Raw genomic sequence first — 21,752 nt, forward strand, 5'->3', positions numbered from 1 at the left:
GTTAACATCCATTGGAACAAGTCTCATGAAGATCATGACCTCATCCGAGCACCAGAGCATGTTGATCCCAGGCCAAGAAGTTGACCTACGAAAATGAACAAAAACAGAATTTATAACTAATAATGCACTTTTAGCTCATTTTCATCCCAACCAAGGCAAAATCTAAGAAAACACAAAAAGGAAGTAAAAAGCTATAAAATGTCAAGAACTAACTCAAAATAGTGGGTGAATAACATGAAAAATCATGTGTAAAAATGAACCGAACAGTCGGTAGATCACATAAACCATGCGAACAAGGCAAAGGCAAAACAAAGAACACAGAAACCCTGTGAACACGGCAAAGGACACAGAAACCCTGTGAACACGGCAAGGACACAGAAACCCTGTGAACACGGCAAAGGTAAGGTGAAAATAAACCCTAAAGATAGGGTAAGGCACGGCAAAGGCAAAGGCAAAGGCAACCAAACCCTAAAAAATAGGATAAGGCAAGGTAAGGCAAAGCATGGTAAAGTGTGGCAAGGTAAAGCCAAACCCTAAAAAATAGGATAAGGCAAGGGTACGGAAAGTCAAAAGCAAAGACAGGGTCAACGGGCATGACCACATCGGAAACACACCAGTAAAGGCAAGAACACGGTAGAATCAACAACAACACTGTCCTCAACAAGAGACAACAACACTGGTAGCAGCAAGAGCAACACTGGTACCAGCAAGAGCAATATAAGGCACTGGCACCAGCAAGACAAGGCAGGGCAGACAACTGTGGCAGTAGCAACAGCAGAGGCAACTTCTCTTCACTCCCCCTCTCCCCCTGAAGAGAAGTGGTCGATGGAGCCATATGATCAGTGGCACTGGCACCAGTGAGAGAAATCTAAGACACTGGCACCAGCAAGAGCAATATAGTAGGCAGCAACAACAACACTAGCAGCATCACAAATACTTCCATTATTGCAGACACAACTTCTCTTCACTCCTCCTCTCCCCCTGAAGAGAAGGGGTTGTCAGAACCATAAAAGCAGTGGCACTTGAGAAACAGAAGCTGACTGAAGCTCAGATGTAGAAGAATCAGTCATGGCAGATAGGTAACAGAATTGCAGCGGAATAGATGAGCAGCAATGTCACTCCCCTTCAAATCCGATGACGTATGAGAGTCGAGATTTGGAGAAAGCAACACCGGTAATGACAATAAAGTTGCAGCACCCAAATAAAGTTGCATCTATCTCCCCCTCAAATCTGACACTGGTAGAGGGTCGAGATTTGAAAGAAGAGAAAATGAAATAATAGTAAAGAGATTCAAACATGGCAGTCTCGTGGCAGAAACAAATGCAAGGAAAGGTGGAATGGAGATGGGTAGCCGACAACTGGAGGAAAGGAATAAAAGATGGAGAGGAGTCTGCAACAACCCAAAAAGAAAGAAGAAATAAAAATGAAGAGAAGAGGTGGCAATTTTTTTTTTTTTCATATATATATTTAATGGAGAAATGAGTAGGCAGAGAAACTTTACCCACACAAATATGATGTGCATGAGAACAAAGGGATGAGGAGAGAACACCCTTCACGTGGGTAACAGAGGGGGAAGAAATATACCCCAAAAAATGGTATGGAAATAGAGTGGAAGAAATAATTTAAGGAAATAAAAGGGAATAAAATAAGAAGTATGGGATTGGTGGTGAGAAAAGAAACCATAAAAAAGAGAATAGTAGTATTAAGAAAATGGAATGTTTGGGAACGAGCAAGACACCTATCACGTGGGCACAAGAGGAAATGATGAAGAAAGGCAATATGTGATAAGAAACAAACAAACAAAAAAGGAACCCACCAAAAAAGAGAGACAAAAAAGTGCTATTTAATAATATATAGAACCTTTGTAAAAGAAAGAGGAGAAACATAAGGGAGCACAAGTTTTTGATAAACAAAGGGAAGTTCAGAGAAAGAAAAAGTGAGGGTGCACGTGAGAGAGTTGTGGGCAATCAGAAGAAGTGGTGTGAGGTGTGAGAAAACAATTTTAAAATATAAAGAGAAGTGAAACCCATTTATCAAGTGGGAAAAAGCCATACTTGGAACGAAAAAACAAGTGAAAGAAATTGTGTCAAAAGGAACATCACGTGTGGCAACAGAGGGCAGGCAGGCAGGCGTCCAAAGTGTGCAGCAGAGAAGAGAGCAAGTATTTTGCTCAGAAAAATGGAGAGATACAGAGATACAGAGAGAGAGATAGGGATATGAGGAGATAGACAGAGAGTTGAGCAGAGCTGCATGAGCGATACAGGCAAGCTAAGGAGCCGGGAAAGTGCCGGCAATACAAAGAGAGAGTCAGCACATGTGCAAGAGAGCAACAACACCAGTTAAGGGACCAACGATTGTGCAAAGGGACCAACGACAGAGAAGCACGGCAGGACAGAGACAAAGGCCGGCTGGAGAAGGCTCGGCGAGCGGTGACGAGGCTCACGGAGGAAGGCGACGGCTCGGTGAGCGGTGACAAAGCTCACGGAGGACAGGGATCATGGTGATCAAGGGACGTACTGCCCAAAGGAAACAGATCAGGCCATCATGGCCCAGGGGCTTATTGCTCATACAAATGACAGAGAGGAAATTTAGCAGAAACAAGGTAATGACAATTTTTATTTTTATTTTAATACTGGAAGGGAAAGAAAATGAAGGAAAAAAAATGCAGTGACAAAAGAAGCTGCGAAAAAGGCTAAGGTAGAAAGAAAAATATGTTGATTATAGAGGAGAGGAGAAACAAGAGAATTTACAGTAACATGAAGATACGCCCACGACTCTCAATTTGGTAGAGGATCTTAAGGATTAGCCATTAGGCTCTGATACCATGCCAAAACATGAGAAGTTAGGATATGAAAATATAAGAGAATATGAAAATGAGAGAAGATAATTTTCTGGTTTTCAACTTGTATTCAGTTTTCATTGATTCTTCTTTTTATTACAAGCAAGCATATTTATACAAGTGGAAGTACAAGTAAGACACAATACCTTGAGCTCCCAACCTTTGAATTCCCAAGGTCAAGCCTACCAAATTAGGCAACCAAACCATTCTTCCCTAAATTAAGGTAGGCTCCTAACCTAATTCTACCAATCCCATTAATGACTAAACAAACTAATTCATTAATGAGCTAGTAGACTAATTCAACATATGACAAATGCTAACACGTGCTAGTATAAGAACAAAAATAGTGGTGTTGTGGTTAATCAATTAAATGTTTCAGAGTATAATTTGGTTATATATATCATATATATTTCTGGTTTAAGTCGAATATTTACTTCTCACAGATTTGTTGAGGTTCAAGATTTGAACTGGGGACTTACCTGCCAAAGTATCCCAAGCGTGTTTGGCTGAACTGGTGTTTCTAATGCGGGAAGAAGCTTCCCGCCCGCACGAAATTTGGATTTTATGTAAAGCCGTGGCATTCTTCTCCCTCCAAGCTTTGAACTTATCATCAGCTTCCTCTTCGTCGTCGTCGTCGTCATATTCTTCTTCTTTTTCCACTACATCCCAAAGGTCTTGAGCCAACAAGTTTGTTTTAACCGATACACTCCAATCCACATAGTTACTGCTATCAAGAAGTTCCACAACAGCTGCATCTGCGGAGACGGCCATTCTTAAATGGATCTGACCAAGGGCTTACTTAGGAGAGGCTTTGCAATTTCTGTTTTATTTACTATACCCAATTGAGTGAAGAACCACAAGAAATAGTGGTCTTGTGGTTAGTGAATTAAATGTTTAGAGTATAATTTGGTTATATATAATATGTGTATATATATATATATATTTATGGTTAAAGTCGAATATTTACTTCTCACAGATTTGTTGAGGTTCAAGATTTGAACTGGGGACTTACCTGGTTTTGGCTTGAACTCTTCTGCCAAAGTATCCCAAGCGCGTTTGGCTGAACTGGTGTTTCTAATGAGGGAAGAAGCTTCCCGCCCGCACGAAATTTGGATTTTATGCAAAGCCGTGGCATTCTTCTCCCTCCAAGCTCTGAACTTATCATCAGCTTCTTCTTCTTCTTCTTCGTCTTCTTCCACTACATCCCAAAGGTCTTGAGCCAACAAGTTTGTTTTAACCCATACACTCCAATCCACATAGTTACTGCTCTCAAGAAGTTCCACAACAGCTGCATCTGCGGAGATGGCCATTCTTAGATGGATCTGACAAAGGGCTTACTTAGGAGAGGCTTTTTTATCAGAAGAGGCTTCTAATTGGTATAGGCCCCTACAGGCTACTGCCACCAGCACTGATGGTAAACCCAAGAACGCGTCTAATGGACAAGTTACAGCTGGTTCGTTTCTGTCTTGTTTCAACTCATTCACACTTGCTTCTGTCCGAGCACATTATGAATTGACCAATAAAGTTTGATGAACTCCGGTGATATCATTGAAGAAGATAATAGGAACGGAGAATTTCACTTAGACCCTCTGAAGCTAACTCCACTTAGGACACTTTTTCTCTCTCTTCTTTTCTTTATCTTTTCTCCTCCCTCTTCTTTCCGTCTCTTTGATATGTATCCTTTTTCTTTTAATTGTCAGTTTTTTTTTTCACTTTTATTATGCTGGCAACTATTGTAATCTCTCAAAAGTATTTTTTTCCCACTTTTTTTTTTTCTCAACTGATTATTATTTTTTTTAGTTTTTATTTTCCTTTATGAGTCAAGTCTTTGTGGCCCTTTTCAACTCTAGCTTCAATAATCCCCCTACAATCAAAGTTGACACTGACAACATTGTTAGATGTCATTGCTTAAACTGGCGCAATCCATTGCAATTAACAAAGTAAACAAAACCATTATAATTATAAATTCAATTCAATTTACAGGAGCTTACTCAGGAGAGGCCTTGCAATTTCTGTTTTATTTACTTGAGTAATCACTTGTTAAAGCAATGGGGTCCGCGAAGGGTGAGGATTATGTGATTTACCATTTCCAATTCGTTGACGTAATTAAACAAATTCAACCAAGAGTAATTTACCCTTGAGGTTTTTAGGGTTTTTATATAACTCCTTCATATCATGATAATTAGTAATTACACAAATTCCTTTTCAAGTTTCAACACTCCATGAACAGCCAAAACACTCTTATCCAAATAGTAATATACCCTTGGTTGAATACCATCTCAACTCTTGCATACATCTTCAAAGAGACTAATTAAATGTACCATACAAGTCTTTAAAAAAAAACTAAAAATCATAATGCAAGGATAATAATGATATTTCACACGTCATTCAAATTTAAAAATATTAGAAGACACACATAGAACCACACTTTTTAACACACCATTTAAATTATCGAATTAAGTAAGTTTCAACTATTAAAATTGCATTTGTTTAATGGGCAATCCTTTTCTTTCACACATCATTCACATTTAAAAATAAACATTGGGGACAACCTAGCAGCCCAACTTTTAAGACTATTAATTATTTTATTATATTCTCTCTCCCCTCTCTTCCTTTTTTTGTTTAATGAGCAATCCTTTTCTTTCATCTTCTATCTTCTTTCCCGCTGCTTTCTCTGGCTTTATTGTACAGGAGTTTACAACACACACACCCTCAAAATGTTTCCAACGAATTCCTTATTGAAAAGAGTTTTGTAGTTTATTTTCCTTCTTCATAACATTTGGTCATTATTGAACTTTAATGATTTCAAACAGTGAAGGAAATATAGATTAATAAGCATTTTGTCAGTCTTTGTTTAATAAATTTAATGAGTTAGACTTGGAGTAAAGAATGACTTGTTAAAGTAGTTAGCATGTTGGTAATTGTCAGTCTTTGTTTAATAAGCATTTTGTCTAAGTCTTTGTTCACATGTGGATATTAGAAATCTCAGCAAAGATTTTTCGTAACATATTTTTAAAATCCGAACAAAAGACTGAAATTTGAAATTATTAAGGTATAATTGTCGATGATGGAAGGTATTAGGTAAGGTCCAGCAAAATAAAATTTTGAAATTATTAAGGTATAATTGTTGATGATGGTAGGTATTAGGTAAGGTCCAGCAAAATAAAATTTTGAAATTATACAGGAATCATTGTCGATGATGGTAGGTATTAGGTAAGGTCCAACAAAATAAAAGGATTCGTTAATTTATAGGACAAAACCATGGCCAATATGTATTTGTTTAATAGAAACTTGTTAAACTAATAATATCTCCAAAAGCCTGAGGACAAAACCGAGTATGTAGTTATTTGCATCATAATTTCATTAAAAACATATCCATGTGAGCGCGTTGATGTTTGTGTAAATGGTTGGGACGTGTTAGATAAATGCAAAACCGAGTGACATTTGACAGAATTGTTGTCTTGTATTGATTAAAGTAATTGTTACAAAGGAGTTACAGCAATTGGATCTGGGTTGTGGAAATAGTCCGATGCGGCAATGGTGAGGTTGAAGGCGGTGGTGGGATTAAAAACATCTACAATTATGCTCCTTATTTTTTAGTTGAAATTTAGCTAAAAACACTAGAAACTTATTGGATTAGTTTACTTTTGATTTTCTGTGGATCTGCTCCCATCTCCGTATCTTTTCTCCATCAGTAAAATTGGTTGTATTTGACACACAACCGAAAATAAATAAAAAATACTGGTCATTATCCAATCCAGCTTTTACTGAACAGTAATGCAAGGGATACATAATTTGAGTCCTAATGATGAGTCACACGCATGTCAACCCCAACGGGCTCTTATATATGGCTGAGGAGAATTTATCTTACAGACCAGAGATCTCAGTTTTGAATCACCATGACATCCTAGTTGTGTATGTGAATTTAGATCATAGTCTAAAATATCGATTATATCGACGAACAGGGCCGGCCCTGAGCCTGGGCACCGAGGGCGACGGCCATGGGCCTCCAATTTTTGGGGCCTCAAAATTTTTTTTTAATATTACTGGAGCCCAAACTTAAATTTTTTTTTATTTATAAAAAAACACATATTCTCTTTGCCCATAAAGAGCTTTTCTGCTTCCAAAAAGTTTGTCCCTTTCCCACCGTGTTCTCCTCTCTTTTTAGTTGTTAATATATTCCCTCTCCCACGCTCTGTTCTTTGTCTTTGCCCATAAAAAGCATTTCTGCTTCCAAAAAAATTGTCCCTTTCCCACCGTGTTCTCCTCTCTTTTTATTTGTCAATACATAATATATTACCATTTTCTTTTCATTAAAAAAAATATATTACCCTTCTCCTCCCATGCTCTGTTCTCCCAAGTTATATTTTCCCTTCTCTTCTCCGAAGCTCTCTTCTTGTCTGTCTTTGACCCAAAAGAAAAGCTCTCTTAAATTTATTATTTCCAGTTTTTCTCTCATCCCTCTTTTATCTTTGTCTTTGAATTGATCTATCCAAAGAAATATTTGTAGATTTCTTTCTTCTACACTACTGACTCTAAAAGATTATCTGAGTGAGTGAGGATGAGGTTCGTCAACAATAACCCCATATTTGAATTATTTCCATTATCTTTATACATATTTTTTATATAGATTTGAATTCTTTATACATGTCTTTATACATATTTTTTATATTATTGCAGATGTGCAAGTGCAATATAGATCAATTGAAGTGAAAGCTCTGCAAGAATGAAGCAGTTTAATACAACTTAAGCATAAACCAGGTTGTATTGCTTTTTTTTTTTATTGCTTAAATTCAGTTTTTTTCCTTTGCTGGTTGAGTTTGGTTGCTTTGTTGGTTGTGTTTGGTTGGTTGCTTTGCTAGTTGTAGTAACAAAAATGGTTAGGAAACATGAATCTGGAAGTCAGAAAAGAAATAAAATGAGAAAAATAGAAAAAATGATTCAAACTCAAAAAGGAGCTCTTGATAAGTTTTTTAAAACTAGTTCTTCAATTGAAGATCCATCTGATGAATTAGTTAATGAATCTCAACAACCAATTAGTCAGGAAGAAGATATGATAGAAAATGAAGAGGTTGATGCCCTCATTGAGAATGAAAATAATCATGCTTTGAATATCTATGATCCAAGAATTTGGGATAACATTGATAACAAAACAAAGGATATTTTAATAGAAAAGGGTCCTGTAAGAGAAAGTAATCTAAAGTTTCCTGTTGATGGGCTCTCTAGGCATTTTTCATATTCTTATTATACAAGAAAGTTATCAAATGGGGAGGGTCAGGATAGAAAATGGCTAGTGTACTCAAAAGATGTGGACAAAGTATATTGTTTTTGTTGTAAGTTATTTAAATCTGTGAAAATTAAAAGTTTGTTGGCAAATGAAGGGCTTAATGACCGGAAACGTTTAAGTGAGAGGCTTAAACAACATGAAACTAGTAGTGAGCATATCAATAACATGACAACTTGGATTGACATGCAAATTAGATTGAAAAAGAATGAAACAATTGATAAAGAGCTACAATTAGAGATTTGAACTTTTAGGGTTAATTATTTTCTTGTTGTAGTTGATGCTGCAATTTCTTCTTTGAGGAGTAGATTTGAACAATTAGAAATATTTGAAGGCATTTTTGGTTTTTTGTTTGATCCTCGGAATTTATTTCAAATGAATTATATTAGATTGCGTGAATGTTGTAGAAATCTTGAAGCTGCATTAACACATAATAATGAATCTGATATTAATGCTGATGATTTGTTTTCTGAATTGGAAGTGTTACAAATGTATTTACCGAAAGAGACAAAGACAGCCATTGAAGTTCTTGAGTTTGTAAAAGTTGTGGATTGTTTTCCAAATGTCTCAATTGCTTATAGAATTATACTGACTCTGCCAGTAACTGTGGCATCTGCAGAAAGAAGTTTTTCAAAATTAAAATTACTAAAATCTTATTTGCGATCAATTATGTCACAAGAAAGGTTAAATGGATTGGCAATCTTATGTATTGAAAAGAATATGTTGGAAAATATTGATTTTGAAGAGGTTATTGATGATTTTGCTTCTCAAAATGCTAGAAGATCAAGAATTTTTAATGTTGGAAAATATTGATTTAATGTTACTGCTTTTGTGTTTTGATTTATAGATGATGGAGTGGAAGTCAAAGCAGCATTTTGTTTACAATTGAGCCATTTGAGAACTAAGCCCTATTGAAGAGCCACTAAGCCACTTGAGAAGCATTTTGTTGTTTATGGATCATGTACTTTTGGTTTTTTTTCATTAGTTGAATGAAATTATTATATTTAGCAACCTTAGTTGTTTTCGGAGACTTTGCCCCCCTATTCATAAAAAGAAAAATGAATGAACACATTCAAGAAAAACATATATCTAAGGGCCTCATTTAATTTTTGGCCATGGGCCACCAAAATGTCAGGGCCGGCCCTGTCGACGAAATATCGAGGATATTATCATTTTTTCGGGTGACGGATATTTCGGAATGTATCCATACACATATCGTATAAATATCGATAGTATCGATGATAATATCAGAAAATATCGATGTCGATAATTTCGCTCACACTTCAGCAATATTTTGTTAAAATATCGCTACAATATCACTCATTCCTTAACAATTCTTAAATATTTGGGAAGAGGCTTGGTAGTATCTGATAATCTGATGGAGCTTGACGTGTGTTGAACTATAGTTTTCCGTTAAATTATTAGCTTTATTCCCGATCCCTTGCACTAAAGGATGACATCTTTTGTACCATGTTTATCAAGTAGTAGGAAACCCGCATTTATTAGCGATTTCAATATAATATTTTCACCTCAGTGATTTTTGTTTATTGCTGATGGTTTATATGAAGTTAAAGATTCCTGAAGGAACATGAAATGGGTTGTTAACAACCTGACATTAGCATTCGTAATTACAAACTATTATGATTTTTTTTTAAGATTTTCTTTTTAAGAGTGCAATTGATGATAGATGTTTTTTTCTATTTAATGGCACCAATGCTAACCATTACAGCAATAGATTCCACCTATAAACAATGTCAATGAGTTATGAATATGTGTTTCTCAGGTAAGAATTTGCAGAGTTCTACGGATCTGTCGACATCTGGAGAGGCAAGTGAAATGTCACGACTCGACTCTCCTAGCACGATATTGTCCGCTTTGGGCCCCCCTCTCTGCCCTCACGGTTTTGTTTTTGGAAGCTCACAAGCAACTTCCCAGTGGGTCACCCATCCTGGGATTGCTCTAGCCCCCAACTCGCTTAACTTCGGAGTTCCCATGACTCCGAAGTCAGTGAGCTCCCAAAAGGCCTCGTGCTAAGAAGAGAAGTGCCCACACATTTAAAGCACTTCACCATTCCCTCCCCGAGCGATGTGGGATTGCTCACCGTTCTTGTTTCCCCAAGACACGGGTTTTACAATCCACCCCCCTTGGGGCCCAGCGTCCTCGCTGGCACACTTCCGGTCGGGGTCCAGCTCTGATACCATTTGTCACGACCCGACTCTCCTAGCACGATATTGTCCGCTTTGGGCCCCCCTCTCTGCCCTCACGGTTTTGTTTTTGGAAGCTCACAAGCAACTTCCCAGTGGGTCACCCATCCTGGGATTGCTCTAGCCCCCAACTCGCTTAACTTCGGTGTCACGACCCGACTCTCCTAGCACGATATTGTCCGCTTTGGGCCCCCCTCTCTGCCCTCACGGTTTTGTTTTTGGAAGCTCACAAGCAACTTCCCAGTGGGTCACCCATCCTGGGATTGCTCTAGCCCCCAACTCGCTTAACTTCGGTGTCACGACCCGACCCATCCTGGGATTGCTCTAGCCCCCAACTCGCTTAACTTCGGAGTTCCCATGACTCCAAAGTCAATGAGCTCCCAAAAGGCCTCGTGCTAGGAAGAGAAGTGCCCACACATTTAAAGCACTTCACCATTCCCTCCCCGAGCGATGTGGGATTGCTCACTGTTCTTGTTCCCCAAGACACGGGTCTTACAATCCACCCCCTTGGGGCCCAGCGTCCTCGCTGGCACACTTCCGGTCGGGGTCCAGCTCTGATACCATTTGTCACGACCCGACTCCCCTAGCATGATATTGTCCGCTTTGGGCCTCCCTCTCTGCCCTCACGGTTTTGTTTCTGGGAGCTCACGAGCAACTTCCCAGTGGGTCACCCATCCTGGGATTGCTCTGGCCCCAACTTGCTTAACTTCGGAGTTCCTAAGAATCCGAAGCCAGTGAGCTCTCAAAAGGCCTCGTGCTAGGAAGAGAAGTGCCCACACATTTAAGCACTTCACCTTTCCCTCCCCGAGCGATGTGGGATTGCTCACCGTTCTTGTTTCCCCAAGACACGGGTCTTACATGAAACAACCCCAACAAAAACAAAGAAACTTTTTGTTACTGGTATGTTGCAACTTTTATTCTGATGTGAAACATTGATTTTCATTTATTTACATATAATTGCTTGCTTGTTAATCTGATTCTTTGGAAGCCTAATATTTTCAAATAGGCAATCAAAAATACCCTGTAATGCTAACTATGTTTTTAACTCTTTACTAGAGTTATCCGTTGTAATTATTCAAAAGATCTCGATATTCTTCAATATGTGTAGCTTCTCTCTCCCTCTCATTGCATATTCACTTGAAATTGCTAAAATGATTTTAGTTTCTGAACAGGCCTATCATTTTATACATCTGAGAAAACCCTCCGGGCAGCATTTGAAGGCTTTGGTGAGCTTGTTGAAGGTACTACACTTTTTTTTAAGCATAAAATGGGGTTTTCAATTTGATGGCAGTATATGCTCATTTTAATTAAATGTTTGTCTCAACAGTTAAAATAATAATGGACAAAATTTCTAAAAGGTCCAAAGGTTATGCATTCATAGAATACACCACGGAGGAAGCTGCTAGTGCAGCACTCAGAGAGATGAATGGCAAGGCAAGTTTCAACATGCTCTTCATTTTTATAAACTGATTCGAATAAATCAAACACGTAGGCGTAGTCTTTCTTGTCTTTGGTACATGTTTTACATGTTCATAAAACAGATCCAACACTCTGAAGAGGAAAGCTTAGCCTATATTTTGTTGATAATTCTTGCAGATCATTAATGGCTGGATGATAGTTGTTGATGTTGCCAAGACTAGCCCTCCAAGATACAGCAGGGGTCAGAGCAGACCAGCAACCAGATGAAAGAGAGAGAAGGTTATAGAGAGATTTGTCACTAAGAATTGAATTATTTTGTGCCCAGCATCCTAAATATTGACATTGAGTTCATATAAGGAACTTTGTCAATACCACAATATTTTTGCATCTTCGAAGTGGCGTTCAGCTGCTGGCTCCTTGTACCTTTGCCCTTTTAAAATATGGCCCAAGCGTCGACCACAAGCTGCAAGTCATCTAATTTGCATTTGGGTTATCAATATGGCCCAAGTGTCCACCAGAAGGTGCATAGTGATCTCATTTGCATTTGGGCCAGGATAACGATGTAAGGCTCCAGGTAGGCCCTCACAGAATGGAGGCCAATAGCATCGAGAGTCAAACTTGGTAGTTGACTATTTAAGGACCACATTCATTGGTTTAAAAGTTTGATGACTCAAATGAAGACTCCTGGAAAATTCAGGGACCATTCATGATACAAACTCTAAATGGGTTGACTTTTAACTCATTTCATCTGCTCAACTTATGAAGACTTTTAAATCAAAATAATTTGTTTGGCTTTGAAGTAAGTTTATTTATGGATACTATAATTATTATTTTTTATTATAGAGAAATAGTACCAATAAGGTCACCAAATTTAGAAAAGATACACAACTTTCCAAGTGTTGCAACGAAATTGTTGAATTTCAGAAATGTTTATAGAATGGAAAATTCCTCGAAAGGAAATAGTACTAATATATTATGAGGATTTAGAGCCTCTGCATTTAGAATCTATATATTTTCCTGCATTAAATTTAATTTTAATCATTGTAATAATCTACGCATTTTCCCAACCTCCTTTTCTAAGCTGTAAAACCTAACCTATTGCTTTGCATCATGCTCTACATATATATATATATATATATATATATATAAGACTGCCAGTGTCTTCCACCCACAATATCACTTCATATCATTTAGTTCTTTATTTTTCAACACATCCGAAATCTCTGCTTTTAAATAGAGAAGCAAACCATAGCCTCTTCTTGTCTCTTCCTTTTATACATCGCCACGTTTACAGGTTAGTGCTACCAAAACAAATATACATGTTCTTGATAATCATTTATTAACTGTAGCCACAAATTATTATTTAGACAAAGAAAAATGTATTTATATTGTCATATTTACTCTTTGTCCCTTTTTGCCTTCGATATATAGTGGCAGAAGTTCTTGAAGCACATCATCACCATCATCATCATAATCATCATGGTTCTGTGAAGCTTTTCGTTTTCGGGGATTCATATGCTGATACTGGAAATACCGGAAAATCTGTCTGCTTCATGGAAGGAACCTTATGGTATCACTTTTCCGAGAAAGCCAGTTGGTCGATTTTCAGATGGTCTCGTGCTCACTGATTATATAGGTTCCTTTTCTTTCTCTCTTAAGAGTATTTTCTTCAGTCCAAAAATATATGTTAGATAATGAGTGTATGTTTGCCACTATAGTTGAATTTTACTTTTTCTAGTATGTTTGCATGTGAAATATTTGACAAGAAATTATTCTTCATATATTATTTAAACATGGACAATTCAAATATATATTATATAAATATTTTTAGGTCTATTTGTTTGGAAAAATAAATTAAACCTAACACACATAAAATTAATTTTATAAAGTTAAAAAAAAAAAACACAAAAACGAATTTAGACAAGAAAATCAAATATACATCTTTGAATTTACATATTCCCTATTTGAACACCACATTTATACCCTCCGGAGGTGTAAAGAGGATGTTAAAGTGGCTTTACACCCCCAACTGTGGATGCTCTTACTACTAGATTGGGATTGTGAGTGCATGATCTGTTTATATTTTAATTTGTAATTGCCTTATTGTTTGTTTAACCAAATTCTAAAAAGAAAAAGAAAACAAGAAAATAACCAATATTTTATTTTATTTTATTTTAATTTTGTTTTATGAAATGCCTGTCTGAGATGTTGCAATGTATTGCAGCTTCCTTTTTGGGCATAAGATCTCCAGTGCCTTACACATTGAGAAAATTTGTGAAGAAATCAAAACTAGAGTCTGGGATGAACTTTGCATATGGAGGGACAGGTGTTTTTGATACAGTGTTTGGTGGACCAAACTTGACCACCCAAATCGACTTTTTCCAACAGCTGCTTGAACAAAAACTCTATAGTACCAAAAATGACGTCGTTAACTCGTCCATTGCTCTCGTATCAGTTGCGGGTAACGACTACGCTGCTTATTTTGGCAACCACACTGAGGTAAGTGGTTAAGCTAACTCTATCTGTTTGTTGACATGCATGCAATGTGGGCATATGGAGCCAAATTATGGATTTTGAAAAATCGAGATGACATTTAAGTTTTTCTTTAATGTAAGAAAATGAAAAATAATGTATGAGTTCATGTGACATTTCTTAAATTTTACTTAACTATTATTGTACCTCACAATTATCATATCTTCAGGATTTTGCAGTGGTCACCAAATCCATTATTAAGCAGCTTGCTGTGGATCTAGAGCGTATGCATGGGTTGGGAGTGAGAAAAATAGCTGTTACAGCAATAGGGCCCCTGGGATGTCCGCCTCGCATGACTTCCTTTCTTTCATATCAGAATTGTAGTGAAGTTGCCAATTTGGTTTCAATTTTCCATAACCAGATTTTGCGTCAAAAAGTGGAAGAGTTGAACAAGGAGACTAAGAAATCTTCATTCGTAATCTTGGATCTTTATAACGCATCTCTGTCTGCAATTATGCTCCCAAAACACCATCAAGGTAATTAATTAATTAACTCTTTGTGGTGAGCGGTAATTTTGTCCTTTCTACTACTATTACTTTCGGATATGTCACATTTACTCATCACCTTGCTCACCACCTTTCTAATAAAGGTCGATATCACCTATGTGGGTCCTCCTCATCTGTATATAAGGTGGTCAAGAAATATAAACTCATGTATACTACTTTAACTTTTTTTTGGATAGCAGGATACTCGACACTCCAGATTAATCCACTGAAGCCATGTTGTGTTGGGGTGAGCAAAGAATACTCATGCGGGAGTGTGGATGAGAGTGGAGCAAAGAAGTACATTGTATGCGATAAGCCCAAACCTTCTTTCTTTTGGGACTCGATTCACCCTTCACAGAATGGCTGGCATGAAGTTTATTCCGCTATAAAATCTTCTCTTCGTCAATTGTATTTGTGATTTATTGTGTAGTTTAAATATTGACCCTAAAAGGTTGGTTTACCCAATATATCATAATAGATATAAAAGAGATTAATAGGTGGTTGGATTGCTTGATACTTTATCAACTTCTTTGCATGATAGAAGTACAAATAGTGTGATTTTAACTAGCTAGAATAAGAAGCCAGCAGATAAGATATAAAGTGATCCATAGAAAACATTAAAATTAGCATCCACGCTTAATAAATATGCATTCGCATATCTTCTTTGTGCAAAATAAAAAATAAAAAATAAAAACACATTCGCAACGAGCTACAGTGACACTCTAATGTACTTTTGAATTCCACATTTTCTTAGTTAAGCTAAAATGAAGTATTTTAACATGTGTTATTGAATAGATTAACTGTCCGGTTAAGCAAGCCCTGCCGCTAGCTTCCACCCAGACAAAAAATGTGAGCGCCTAGCGCGAAAGGTTGCTTTACAAAATATATATATAAGGCGCATTAGCGCTTTAGTTTTCAATTCAATAAGGGGAGATTTCCATACTATAGGTTAATATACAATTAGATTAATATTTTACAATTTACTAGTATTTTAGGGGACATATCATGCCTATTGATATGTATATTTGTCTTGCCAAAGTTAAGAAGAGGGGGGGTTTTATTAGACACCTTGCCAATGTGTCACAGGGGTTCTTTAAACCTAAGGAAAGCTGTGGGAGCTATTTCTTCCCACGAGGATATTCGATTGAAAGATTACCCTTTCTTCGTTGCCACCTCTTTCTCCCTGCAAAATAGATTGAAATAAGAGGACCACACCCAGGGGGTGTTGGCCAAAGGCCCTCTGATGCCTAAGTTAGTTTAATTGATTTAGGGAAAATAATAGCTAAATAGGGTACGAAGATATATATGTAAGGTGTAAACTGGGTGGCTGGAGCCTTGTGTAAAAGGGAGAGAGAGTATGGCGGCTAGGGTTTGTGAGGGATAATCTCTGCAAAATTTCAGTAGGAATTTAGACGTACCTCAACGCTTGTGCATAGCCATCTATTTATAGGGGCCTCGAAGGCTAGGGTTTTAGAAGAATAATTCTGCAGATGGAAAGGAATTATTCTTCCCTGATTTTGCGAGATTGGCTTAATTAGGGATTTGATAATTAAGGTAGGAATCAAATCAATCCAAATTAAATCAGGTAACTCCCAATTAAATTGAGTAACTCCCAATTAGGTCAAATAATCCCCAAATGGAAGGAAATATTTGACCTAGGATTTTGCTAGAATTTGGCACCCACCAAAGCAGCGTGCAATGACAATTTTGAGGTATCTCAACAAGAACAAGAAAAAGAAAAAAGAAAAGTGAGTAGGATAGCAAAGACCTCGAATAAAGAAAAAAAAAGATGATTACCACAGGTCTCTTTAACAACCATTCCTAGATTGAATCGAAGATCGGGACCAATAGCATCTATGGTATTATCAAACGAGGACAAAGGACGGCCAAGGACCGAGAACAATCTCTTTCTTGTGCTATCAAGAACTAAAAGAAGGACAAGAATGAGAAGGAATTGCAGGATACTATAGAGATAGATGGCTATGAGACTAGCATAGCCCCCATCAAACAGTTGAGGGGGTAGCTCATAACTTAGTTTCCCCTCTAGATCATTGATCCGGGAAAAGATTTCCTCCCTTTCCTTCGTCTATTCTTGTCTCGGGAGGTCTTGACGATACCCTTCTGGAGAACTGCCTAGGCCTGGTCATAGGATCGAGTTGACTATACAGACCTGTAAACTTAAATGAGCAGCGTGAAAACTTCACCAAAAGCTTGATGACCTGGTGTAGCCCAACAAGAACAACGACAACAACAAAAAAGTGAGTAGGATAGCTAAGACCTCGAATAAAGAAAAAAAAAAAGATTGCCACGAGTCTCTTTAACAACCATTCCCAGATTGAATTGAAGATCGGGACCAATAGCATCTATGGTATTATCAAAAGAGGACAAAGGACAGCCAAGGACCGAGAACAGTCCCTTTCCTGTGCTATCAAGAACTACAAGAAGGACAGGAAGGAGCAGGAATTGCGGGATACTATAAAGATAGATGGCTATGAGACTAGCATAGCCCCCATCAAACAGTTGAGGGGGGTAGCTCATAACTTAGTTTCCCTTCTAGATCATTGATCCGGGAAAAGATTTCTTTCCTTCCCTTCGTCTATTCTCGTCTCGAGAGGTCTTGACGATACCCTTCTGGAGAACTGCCTAGGCCCAGTCATAGGATCGAGTTGACTATACAGACCTGTAAACTTAAATGAGCAGCGTGAAAACTTCACCAAAAGCTTGATGACCTGGTCTAGCCCAACAAGAACAACAAGAAAAAAGAAAAGTGAGTAGGATAGCTAAGACCTCGGATAAAACAAAAAAAAATGATTACCACGGATCTCTTTAACAATCATTCCCAGATTGAATTGAAGATCGGGACCAATAGCATTTATGGTATTATCAAAAGAGGACAAAGGATGGCCAACGACCGAGAACAGTCCCTTTCATGTGCTATCAAGAACTACAAGAAGGACAAGAAGGAGAAGGAATTGCGGGATACTATAGAGATAGATGGCTATGAGACTAGCATTGCCCCCATCAAACAGTTGAGGGGGTAGCTCATAACTTAGTTTCCCCTCTAGATCATTGATCCTGGAAAAGATTTCCTTTCTTCCCTTCATCTATTCTCGTCTCGAGAGGTCTTGACGATACCCTTCTGGAGAACTGCCTAGGCCCACTCATAGGATCGAGTTGACTATACAGACCTGTAAACTTAAATGAGCAGTGTGAAAATTTCACCAAAAGTTTGATGACCTAGTGTAGCCCAACAAGAACAACAAGAACAAGAAAGAGAAAAAAGAAAAGTGAGTAGGATAGCTAAGACCTCATATAAAGAAAAAAAGATGATTACCACGGGTCTCTTTAACAACCATTCCCAGATTGAATCGAAGATCGGGACCAATAGCATCCATGGTATTATCAAAAGAGGACAAAGGACGGCCAAGGATCGAGAACAGTCACTTTCCTGTGCTATCAAGAACTAAAAGAAGGACATGAAGGAGCAGGAATTGCGGGATACTATAGAGATAGATGGCTATGATACTAGCATAGCCCCCATCAAACAGTTGAGGGGGTAGCTCATAACTTAGTTTCCCCTCTAGATCATTGATCCGGGAAAAGATTTCCTTCCTTCCTTCCCTTCGTCTATTCTCGTCTCAAGAGGTCTTGACGATACCCTTCTGGAGAACTGCCTAGGCCCACTCATAGGATCGAGTTGACTATACAGACCTGTAAACTTAAATGAGCAGCGTGAAAACTTCATCAAAAGCTTGATGACCTGGTGTAGCCCAGAATTTGCCATGACTATTCCAGTGAGTCCTCCTATGGTTAGGGCCGGGCTTGATATTTTGGGGGCCCAATGTGAAACTTAAACCGAGACTCTCACATAATCTAACACAAACTTATATTGTGGCATACAACAATTTTATTTTTTAAATAAAAAATCATCATCAATTAGCATGTAAATCACAAATCAAATTTATAAAAATTTTGACATTTCAATTTGAGAAACTTAAATACCAGTATGTTCAGTATAAAGACTAGGTTTTCCTTTTAGTGCTCGTTAACTATATAAAGGCTTGTATATAGTAAAATTTAAATATATAAAGACTTGTAAACAATCAGCATGATGAGACATGTCATGTAGATTGAAATTTAGATATATACTTGAATTTAAATTGAGATTTCAATTTGACTATTTGATTTTGAGTGCCCTTTATGATATTATTTTTTTCCCTTAGCCCTTTATGAATTTAAGAATTAGTGTTTTCAATTTGTGATATTGAAGATATTGGAAAAAATAAAATTAAAGGATTGAAAAAAAGAGCCAAAGCGATAGATTGGTAATGATTATTACTTGGTAGAAAATAAGAGTTTAAGGAGGAGACATGAATTTTTATTTCTTTTATTGTTGCCGTTACAATAGAAAAACGAAAAAAGAAAAAAAAACCCAATGTAAAACTGAAATCATTGATGTACACAAGTGGGCCTCTAACCCACGCCATAAGTAGAAGTTATAGTGCAGCAAAACATGGCTACCAAACCCGTCCTTGTGTAAATGTCCTACGTGGGTTTTATATATACAATATTTAACATATTGATATATATAACATGTATGTTAAAAAGAATTGGGGGCCCTAAAAAATTGGAGGCCTTGTGCGGTGTAACCACTTGCACACCCTCAGGGCTGCCCTGCTTATGGTGAACAAAAAGATGAACCCTACAACAAATAATATAGGTCTACTAGTCTGCAAGTCTATATCTTTTTTCATTGGACTAGATGCTGTTGGCATGATGCCTATTGATCTTAGTTGCAGTATCTTTGTGGTAAGAAGGGGGCGCTTGAACAAAGGTATGATTTGGTCACTGAGGCCCATCCAAGTACAGTAGTGTTTTAGGGTTTAGGGTGAGGTACATCATAAATATTTTTAGGGTTTAAACCCTAAGCTACATCAGAATAATTAAGGAGTGAGCAAAATTGGATTTAAAAAAATTACAATAATTGCTAGGCTTTGAAGTAAGGTTATTTATAGAATTATATAGTAATGTCGAGAAAATGAAAATGAAAATGAAAATGACACTATTAAAAGTCACCAAAATTAATAAATATTCAAACAAAAAACAAATCCGTTTTTTTCTTTTCCTTTTCTGAGCTGTAAAACCTATTTCTATTAAGTATGGTACATTGTATCATGCCCATATATATATATATATAAGAACGCCAGTGTCTTTCACCCAAAATCTCTGCTTTCAAATGGAGAAGCAAACCACCATCGCCACTTCTTGTCTCTTCCTTTTATACATCGCCACTTTTACAGGTTAGTTCTTCATAACTAAATATGTATGTTCTTGATATCAGCCTTTATATTTTTTGTAGATAAAATAAAATTGTATTTATTTGTTCCTTTATTGCTTTTGATATATAGTGGCAGAATTTCTTGAAGCTCATCATCACCTTCATCAGCGCAACAGTCATGGCTCTGTGAAACTTTTCGTCTTCAGGGACTCGTATGTTGGAGAAATTTTTGAATGTTCCAGGTACACCACGTGTTTGGTGTACCATCCAATAAACATAGAACATGTGGAATTATTATCCAACTTACTGCATTTCTTCTTATGACATGTGGCGGATTGCATTGGACATATTCCATATGTCTTCCGTCTATTGGATGGTACACCAACCACGTGGTGTACCGGGAACACTCAAAAATTACTCCGTATGTTGATATTGGGAATATCAAAAAATCTGTGGCTCCTTCATGGAAGGAACCTTATGGGATCACTTTTCTTGGAAAGCCGGCCGGCCGGTTTTCGAACGGTCGTGTCCTCACTGATTATTTAGGTTTGTTTCCTTTCTTTCTCAAGAGTATTTTCCTCTTTCCAAAAATTTATGTTAGTTTAGAGCATCCACAATCATGCTCTCTATCTTTTAGTTAAATTTTAGCTAAAAACATATAAAAGTTATTTTAGGAGTTCTCTATAAAATTTAAACTACAATCATGCTCTCTGGTTTAGAGAGTCATAAATGCTATAACTCATTTTTGATTGGTCCATCTCTATTAAAAAATAAAATAAAAAATAGTTAGCATTAAATAAAGGTTTGAAATACTCATTAAATAAAGTATCATTAAATTATAGGGAGCCACTAGGAATCTTTTCTCTCTCCTCAGATTTAGGAGCTCCTACAGGTCTCTCTATTTTAGGAGGTGGACAGGGAGCATGGTTGGAGTTGTATTTTTACAATTTCTCCCTAAAATTTGTCTAAGGAGGTGGTTTAGGGAACTCATTGTGGATGCTCTCTATTTCTTAGCTAAAACTTAGCTAAAAATATAAGAAAGCTATTTTAGGAGCTCTCTAAAAAATTTCAACTCCAACGATACTCCATAATTTGGAGAGTCATAAATGCTATAACTCTTTTTTGATTGGTCCATCTCTATTAAAAAATAAAATAAAAAATAGTTAGCATTAAATAAAGGTTTGAAATACTTATTAAATAACGCAGCATTAAATTATAGGGAGCCAGTAGGAGTACTTTCTCTCTCCTCAGATTTAGGAGCTCCTAGAGGACTCCCTATTTTAGGAGGTGGATAGGGAGCATGGTTGGAGTTGCATTTTTACAATTTCTCCCTAAAATTTGTCTGAGGAGGTGGTTTAGGGAGCCCATTGCGGATGCTCTTATGGGTGTAAATGTCATTTTTATCTCCATTAACTGCAGTTAAGTTCATGGACCAAAGTGCGACAATGAGCAAAATTAGGAGGCAAAGTTCAATTTTGGTTTTTATAGTATGCTAACATGTGAAATATTTGACATAAATTTATTCGGCATATATCATTTAGATATAAAAAATTTAAATATAATTGTGTTAGTAGTACTAGGTTGGGATCGTATTGGCATAATTTTTTTTTATAGGGGAGCATAAATTTTAATTTGCTTGAATTATTGTTTAACCAAATCTTTTTGATACAAGTGAAAATCTACTATAAATTAATTGAATTTACGAAAAGGG

At 37.0% G+C, this 21,752-nt stretch overlaps 2 protein-coding genes, 2 long non-coding RNA genes and 1 pseudogene across 6 annotated transcripts in view; 4 read left to right on the plus strand and 1 right to left on the minus strand.

Annotated features, from left to right (window-relative positions):
* Positions 1 to 4,476, minus strand: part of LOC110773852 (uncharacterized) — a 30,844-nt gene extending 26,368 nt beyond the window's left edge. Inside the window, exon 1 of one of the 2 annotated variants that reach the window (XM_088249569.1) lies at positions 3,852 to 4,476. In XM_088249569.1, coding sequence (XP_088105695.1) covers positions 3,852 to 4,149 — 298 coding nt within the window. In that variant the 5' untranslated portion in view covers positions 4,150 to 4,476. Of the gene's footprint in view, positions 1 to 3,307; positions 3,722 to 3,851 lie in introns of those variants that run through there. The other variant, XM_088249568.1, reaches the window with a different exon arrangement.
* A 2,345-nt stretch (positions 4,477 to 6,821) lies between these two features.
* On the plus strand, positions 6,822 to 9,148 carry LOC148296674 (uncharacterized). Its single transcript, XR_015834000.1, has 3 exons — positions 6,822 to 7,405; positions 7,520 to 7,600; positions 8,971 to 9,148. It is a non-coding gene; the product is annotated as an uncharacterized LOC148296674 (long non-coding RNA).
* A 2,038-nt stretch (positions 9,149 to 11,186) lies between these two features.
* On the plus strand, positions 11,187 to 12,108 carry LOC110745568 (uncharacterized). Its single transcript, XR_015833454.1, has 4 exons — positions 11,187 to 11,227; positions 11,500 to 11,568; positions 11,655 to 11,761; positions 11,924 to 12,108. It is a non-coding gene; the product is annotated as an uncharacterized LOC110745568 (long non-coding RNA).
* A 575-nt stretch (positions 12,109 to 12,683) lies between these two features.
* On the plus strand, positions 12,684 to 15,198 carry LOC110766702 (GDSL esterase/lipase At5g03610-like; annotated as a pseudogene). The gene is made up of 6 exons (XR_015833708.1): positions 12,684 to 12,708; positions 12,984 to 13,040; positions 13,178 to 13,382; positions 13,971 to 14,245; positions 14,448 to 14,754; positions 14,964 to 15,198. The product of XR_015833708.1 is annotated as a GDSL esterase/lipase At5g03610-like (transcript).
* A 4,801-nt stretch (positions 15,199 to 19,999) lies between these two features.
* LOC148296675 (GDSL esterase/lipase At5g03610-like) overlaps positions 20,000 to 21,752 on the plus strand; it is a 29,741-nt gene continuing 27,988 nt past the window's right edge. Inside the window, exons 1-3 of the mRNA XM_088247716.1 lie at positions 20,000 to 20,063; positions 20,172 to 20,252; positions 20,462 to 20,587. Coding sequence (XP_088103842.1) covers positions 20,000 to 20,063; positions 20,172 to 20,252; positions 20,462 to 20,587 — 271 coding nt within the window. The remainder of the gene's footprint in view (positions 20,064 to 20,171; positions 20,253 to 20,461; positions 20,588 to 21,752) is intronic.

This window comes from Prunus avium, chromosome 2 (genome assembly GCF_965620075.1).
Source record: "Prunus avium chromosome 2, drPruAviu1.hap1.1, whole genome shotgun sequence".
In the NCBI taxonomy this organism is placed as follows: domain Eukaryota; kingdom Viridiplantae; phylum Streptophyta; class Magnoliopsida; order Rosales; family Rosaceae; genus Prunus; species Prunus avium.